This window comes from Antrostomus carolinensis, unplaced genomic scaffold, assembly GCF_000700745.2.
Source record: "Antrostomus carolinensis isolate BGI_N321 unplaced genomic scaffold, ASM70074v2 scaffold23552, whole genome shotgun sequence".
NCBI lineage: Eukaryota > Metazoa > Chordata > Aves > Caprimulgiformes > Caprimulgidae > Antrostomus > Antrostomus carolinensis.
In genome coordinates, this window is record NW_010300485.1 from 25235 (window position 1) to 32759 (window position 7525).

Genomic DNA, 7525 nt, shown 5'->3' on the forward strand with positions numbered 1-7525 from the left:
TTGTATCTATGAGATTAAGTTGTGTTTTAACTAGAGGTTTTTCTAAAGTGGATGATTTAAGCACAGCACTTTCAGGAGAGTAAATCCCAACCTAATCACTGTCTTTGTCAACTATTGTCAGAAGTTGGAAGAAAGCCAGATCTACAGGCTCTGGCTCTGTCTTAGGTTTGTCTGGCTCAGTTGGTTCCTCAGTCAGTCCTGTCTGTGTTGGATCTTTGTCTCAGATGTTTGTGGACAGTTTGGATGCCTGGTTTTAGAGTAAGGAATGAGGCAGCCAAGGTTTAAACACTGCAGTACCTTGTATCACAATCTTCTGTGCATGTAACTTCTAGATGTTTTGGATCAGTGCTTGTTTAGTTCTGTTGATCATGCTGAGCTACGTAGGGCTTTGTTATGAGTATTACATTTAAATTGTTTTATCCAGAAGCTTCTTGCCCAGCTTTACCAGAAATAGATTGTTATTCATGCTTAATTCCTACATTAATGTACAATGATTTCTTGATTTGAAAGACCATCAGGTAGAAGTGTACCTGTTGACTGTTAGCAGAGATGTATTAAGACATGATACGGTTTTTGTCCAAGTCCAAATTCCAAAGAGGTGTAGAAATGGGAAACAAAACTATTGAGAAAATACTTTTTTCTTCACCTTATGAAGTAAAATTCTGTTAGGGATGGGGAAAAAGGAAATAAGAAAAAAATAGCATTCCTACTGGCTGACTAAGCAATTCTCAGATTGTTAATTCGTGTCCATGTAAATCCTTCTCCTCAGGTTTCCTGGCATTGCTCTTAAAGGCAAGAAATATAAACCACTCTTTGAATATTTCATTCAGGTAAGACAAGTTTGGTGTTTGATACAGGATACAGAAATAAAAATAAAAACCATTCTCAGTATTCCTTGTTTATATTATAAAAATCTTGTGTCCTAATAACAAATCCCAGATTGTATTAAAGTAGTTCAAAAATCCTAGTGAAAGGCTGAAAAGCAGAAAGTTGTTTTTTTTTTCCCCTGTATTTTTTTCCCTTAAGTTTTAAATACACCCAGAGTAAGAATTAATTGATAAATAGTAGTTTGATTTCAGATTGCAGAGAAACTTCCAATACACATTAATAAGCAAGCAGTATTCTCTCAACTTTCCATCTGGTGAGCTTCTGCCTATTGAGTCCACAAATTTTGTATTTACAAGAGAATGACTTTGACTGTGGATAACAGACACGTAGTGTTTTCCACCAAAGAGTCAAAAGCCTTTGCTAAAGTGACTAGATACATCTGTTTTTTTATGGATGTAAGTGCTGTGTAAGTCTAGTGTAGTTAATAGCACCACAGACCGTAATAGAATATGTAGCAATAAGAGAGTGGGTAGAGAGTTCATACATTTGAAAAAAAAATTCTGATTAAAAATGGATTAAATTTTTCAAAGAGTTGGAGTGGATTACAGTACTGCTGGACAAGCAGCTGTTACTTCGTGTAAGGGATTTGGTCATTTGTGACTAACATCTGTTCTGAGCGTGTGCTGAAGTCTGCAAAGGTGAGAACCTCTGGAAGGGAGCAGGACCCGCGATTTCTAGAGAGAGGTCAAACACATGTCAAGGTTTGGAATGGATAATTTTTTTCAGTTCTGCTGTACTGCTAAGGAACACATGAGCATCTACCTTTTTTTTTTTTTTTTTTTTTTTTTTTAAGAATGGATGTCTTATCTCAAAATATTCCTCTTCCAAACAAGCCAAACCTAATATTTTGTAACATATTTGGTACAGCTGTGACAGCAGTATTTTTTTTTACTACTTTTGTATTAAGGAACAGAAAATAGCTTTTTATTTTTCATTATCTACATGGTGAACAATCAAAATGTCAGATCTTTTCTTACCAGTTTTTTCTGTTTTGTGGTTTGTTTTTGTGTTTTGGTTTTTTTTTCACTTGATACCACATTCTCATTCTCTGGAGCAAATAAAGAAAATATATGACTGTAAAAGCAAACTTATTTTTTTAAAATTAGAAGGTACAGTGGACACACAAAAATGCAAGGACACTTCTGTATATAGAATCCCTGTAGCTTGCTTGCCTGTATCCTCACTTATAGGAGTGTATTGATTTGTAGTCTGTTAAGCACAGAACTGTGTGAAGATAATGTGGCTTAAAGAGTAATTGACAGTGAGGCCTTCTGGAGAGGTCTTAGATTTAATCACATTTGACACTGTTTAAATGAACTATACAGCCTGGGTATTTTAGCTGTAGGAAATGATGAAATAATGTTAGGAATGTCACATTTTACTGTGTCACTTATTTTTTTATGCAGTGCAAGTGGCTCTTCCATGTTCTTAAGAATTCTATTTTGCTTTGTATATAAGTATGCATTATGAAAAACATGTTTTTGTATTCCAGTGCAAAGATAATGGTGCCTTTGCTGTGGTGGTAGACAGTTACGTGAAGGAGGAGGAAGGCACAGGTGTTGTACATCAGGCCCCCTATTTTGGTGCTGTGAGTATGAACTGTGTATCTCTAATGTTAATTTTGTTCCAACACACATTGCTTGGCTTTCCAGCTACTGGGGACTGTCTGTCCGGGTGACTATGATATTAAACAATCCTCCCATTTGCTACTTAAAAAAGCCCATACAAATACACTGTAGCATTGTATTCTGATGAGTTCTTGCACTCACTAGTGTGCTTTGTGTGCTAGACTGGAGATTTTAGGTGTCCTTTGATTTGGTTGTTGTTGTAGTATATGAAGTGGACTCACCACCGTGTCCTCCGAGTGTCATTGATCTTAGCTTCTCTCAAAGTCTGAATTTACAGCTTGGAGAAGACATGATCTGTTGCACTGGTAGTCAAACCTAGCTTTGCTAAGTGATAATTTTGGATGGTAACAGCAGTTGTGCTCAGCGCACTGCCCCTCTGCAGTGTTTCAATTTCATTGCTCACTGGGCTTTTAGAGAATGAAAAAATGCTTTAACTGCTTTTGTACTGAGACTTCATCCCTCGGTGTGAAAGGATTTTGTTTCACTCCATTCTTTTTTTTCTGTCTTTATTGTCGTTTCCCTCAGTCTATTCTTCTGAAGGTTGAGAGGTTTAATTTTTCATGGTTTTAATCATTTCAGTTTTTAGACACATGGATTAAATGCACTGGTTTAGACTCATTGTCCTTTTTGTCTAGTGTCCTGTCTTCAGCTATTACCCAAAGATGCCCTCAAAAAACTTTCAATAGAGCTGCCAGTGCCTAGCAATTAGCAATCCTTGGATCAAGAGATCTATCATCACTTCTAGAAACTGTTGGCATTAGTCATAGGCTTCTGTGTTCCTGTGAAATATGCCATCCTTTTCTGTGTTGTGGTTTTTTCCCCCCCCTGCATTTTTTCTGAAGGGTACATCCACTGTGGTGGTGTTTCCCTTGTCAAGATGAACATTGTTATTAAAAGATGTCCCAGCTTAATACAAGTGTGGCTAAAGAAAATTAGACTGGAGCTGTATGTTATTAGTTAATAAATAAATTAATGGTGAGTGGTAAAGTGTGTTAAGGAGTCTAAAGCCTATCATGCTACTTGCACCTCAGACACTGTCCTATAACTAAATCTTGCAAGGACTTGACTAAGGGGTGTGGAAGCAGCCTTGGTTTTGAGTCAGGAGCTCTTGCTGTGGGAGGTGGAATGAAGGAAGGGAATAGGCTGCTAATAGAGAAGGAGCTCTGGAAGAAACTTTCCCTTGGCTGTTGTATTGTTTTGTTGTGTATTTGCCCAATGCAGTTTAGTTTTTGGAAACAGCTTGCTGGAAAGCCTGACTGGCCAGTTAGAGCAAGGATTATCTGCCCTCTTTGATTTTATTATAAGCCCACAGAGATTTGTGTAAACACAGGAAAAAAATAATCTTTTGTCTCTCTGTCCTGAGAAGTCAGCAATTAAAGAAAACCATTTTTTTAAAAAAGCATGAGAGTATCAGTTAAATGCATTGCAAAGAAAAAAAATGCCTAAAATATTTGTGTGAGGAAAAAGTACACTAACATCACAAACAAAAGTTCACACTTGTTAACTAAGGAGCAGCTTGACTTTATAATGCATGACGCATAGACCAGGATCAATTGGTATGCCACCTTTAGAAGGAAATTCCATAGCATGTGTTGCACTTCATGCTGCTACCTTTTTCTTTTGGGGTGCATGTAGTTCAGTTTTGACAGTCTACTGATTATTTTTGTTCAGAAAGGCTCACAAAGGGCTCTGATTTAGGTTCAGGAATCATTGTGCAGTAGACTCTGTATAGAATACTGAGTGTTACCTGTGTTGGCATTACATAGTTTCCTTTAGACACAAGCTTAGATGAAGGAAGGGAGATAGCTCATGATTGTAGGCAGGACTGTCTTTGTAATTAATTGGCTTCTCTGCGACTTCCTTTACTGTTGTGTTGAAGGTGAGTAGGAAAGGGGTAAGTGGAGCAGGAGGCAAGGGTCGGAGGAGAAGAAATAGAGCACAGTTGTTCACAGGAAGTGTTGTATCTTGTCTCTATCTCTTCCCCTCAATATGAGTAAGTCCCTTTGGCAAATAGGGGTAGAAAGTAAGGGTTTTTTTAATTGTACTTACTGATACATATTCTATATTACTGGTAGCTTAGAAATGTATCCTTCTCCAACAAAATTTAAAGTAAAAAGTCACCTTCATTTAGTTTCAGGATATGTAGTTTCATTGTCTTGTGTGATGCTTTTGCCAAATAAAAGCTGCCACACGATATCAGAACACTCTATTTCAGTTGAAAAGACATCAAAATTAAAGCTCACAGAACAAGACAAACCTCTATTAAAAACTCTGTAAATTCATTTTACCTCCAAATTAACATGACACTAAAATTCAGCTGCTCAGGCATTTCATCATATGTAGATGTATCTACAATCAACTTAAAAAGCTTTAGTGGCATCTTAATTTGCATACAAGCCCTATACTTCTGGTGACTGCTCAGATGAGTCACAGAAGCTTCACAGATATGTTCCTGTTGCACTTTCTTTTCAGTAAATTGCACAAGTATCCTTGATTTTTAAGAGGTGCTGAAGGTGAATCTTTTGATTTCATGTTTTTTGCGTTTTGTTTTGGGTTTTTTGGGGTTTTTTTTGTTTTAGAATTCAGATAGAAAAGCTTCAGTTCTCTGTTTAATAGCTTCTGTTTCATTCATTTTGCGTATTACAATTTCTTTTGTAATCTTTATAGAAATTTAATCATGGCAGGGGTACAAAAGTAAACACTATGACTTCTATTCGGGAAAGAATTGAAATTTGTCTTAGCTTTCCAGTAGAGCTTATTAGCATTTGTGAATTTCTCTGTGTGCCTGAGTATATTCTTGGGTTGTGGTTACTGAAGCAGATCTTCATTAAATCAAATGGCAGGTCAGTCTGGAAAGCTTTTACGTTCAAGTTTGAGTTCTTCAAAAGAAAGGAACTAACTGTAGAAAACCAAAATAGCAAAGACCTTTATATATCATTGGCTGCATCAGCGATGCAAATCGAACTGAGCCTCCTCTTGACCTAGGTCCTAAGAAATGGGAGGTTTGTTATTATGTTTTAGCCAGGTTGTGAGTGTGCCAAGCTTTGTAGTCTTTGCTGGCTGCTTCTTCAAAGCCTTTTACAATTTGCTGCCAAATCAGGGTTGACGTTAGTTCTGTCATCTGGCCTACATTTTAAACACTGCAGTCTGCTTGCTGTGTCTCAGCAATAATAACTGATGAAAGGTCAGCTGAGAGAATGGGATTGTCTTGGTTAATCTGTTGGCTGTAGAATCTCGTTGACCAAGTGGAGACTGAATAATCATGATGGCTGTCCACAACTACTGGAGAGTAGAAAGAGACCATGGTCTAGCGTAAATGAGTGCTGAGGTGGTTTTTCACTTCTACGTGGTAGCCAACTTCGCTATTGCTGCAGATGAGTTTCATTGTTGTAAATATACTGTGGATCAAGGCAACATCTGCCAGATCTGGCTTGAGGGAGCTGGAAACTACAGGGCTAGTGGGTAGGGTTGGAGGAGGACCACAGAAAGGATCTAGAAACCCTGCTCTGTCACTCCAGAACTGGCTCACCTGTGTTGGTTATGTCTAGGAAAGGAGAATAGGTCTAGCTGTGGAGCACTTGCTTGTGTAACACTTATTTACACACTTGTTTCTGGTGTGTTGTCCTTGATCGAGGTGAACAAATTGCTTTAGAGTGCAACTCCTGTGAAATACCTGCTGCATTTTACAAAAGGCAAGTGAACTTTAAGCATAGAGGAGGGTAAGAGTTCAAGTGCTGCCAGTTTTGGCAGGCAGAGTCACTGCAGGTTCTGTTTCACACCACACAAAACTTCAGTTTTTGTCCGTGCAGTCTGTGGTTTCTCCTGTTTTGTCAGAGCAGCAATACAGGAACCTCTAGCATTCCAAAAAGCAACCTGACTTGATGCAGGCTGAGACAGGGCCTTTTTCTTTGAGGAAAACAAAAGTGATTCTGTGAATGTTCTGAGAGTGAGTGATCTGCAGCTGATTCCTTCTCCCTTCCCCTCCCTCTCCCAATAATGTTCTCTTGCCTTAGGGCAAGAAAGTGCATAATCTGGAGTGATAATTGGTTAAGGTAGGAATTTACTTTGACTTTGGAAATTAAAATCTAAACTTTTCTAGTCCCCTAATAATTTTTTTAATCTTTGCTGCAATACCATTGTTATTTAGTTGTGTTCAGGAAAGTCTGAAGTGACCCTCTTTTTCTTAAATTTTTTTTTTCCCCTTTACTGCTACAGGAAATTAAAAACTTAAACAGAGGCTGGCCAAGAAAATAAACTGTGATGTTGTCCATGTGTGGTTCTTGGTCAGTAGCATTGCCTACAGGCCAACAAAGATTGGGAAATAGAGATTTAAAGGCTTTGGATCATTAAGACATTCAGAAAATGGGATTTCTTATGTGGAGTTGCAAAATTAGATTAATTAAAACAACCTGCCTCCTGAAAAATGCCATGCAGGCTTGTGTGCTAAACAGACACGTGTCTCTGACTGGTACAAGAGCATGACATAGTCCCTTTCCTAGGCAATAGTAGCCTGAAGCTGTTGACTACATGTATGTATGTATGTGTATGTATACCCATAAAATATGTGTGTGGGTGTATATATGCATGTATATGAACAGAAGCACCATATATAGTCTGAAGAAATAATTTCTATGATGAATAAAAGTACAGTCCTGTAAAATGCATCTTTTCCTATGTGTATTAGGGACTAAGGAAGGCTGACTATTTTGGTTTTCTTATCCAGTCATCACATTTTTCCATTTAATTTGATTTATTTTTCCCAGGCATGTATATTTTAACCAGTATTTTGTATTTCTGTAACCTGGCACTTGTCTCTTTTGTAGGATGATTACAGAGTCTGCATGGATTATAATATTATTCAGAAAGATTCTGTGCCTGTTTGTCCTGTTGATGCGTCAGGCTGCTTCACAGCAGAAGTGACTGACTTTGCTGGACAGTATGTGAAGGTTGGTGGTGTTGAAGAAAGTAAATTACTATTTTACTCAAGATAAATTTTATGTATGGTAGAA

The 7525-nt window shown here is 37.7% G+C and overlaps 1 protein-coding gene across 1 annotated transcript in view; it reads left to right on the top strand.

The window, feature by feature from the left end:
* IARS1 (isoleucyl-tRNA synthetase 1) overlaps positions 1–7525 on the top strand; it is a gene marked incomplete at its 3' end in the record, with an annotated part of 71419 nt that overhangs the window by 20082 nt on the left and 43812 nt on the right. Inside the window, exons 8-10 of the mRNA XM_010163159.1 lie at positions 770–830; positions 2381–2476; positions 7340–7462. Coding sequence (XP_010161461.1) covers positions 770–830; positions 2381–2476; positions 7340–7462 — 280 coding nt within the window. The remainder of the gene's footprint in view (positions 1–769; positions 831–2380; positions 2477–7339; positions 7463–7525) is intronic.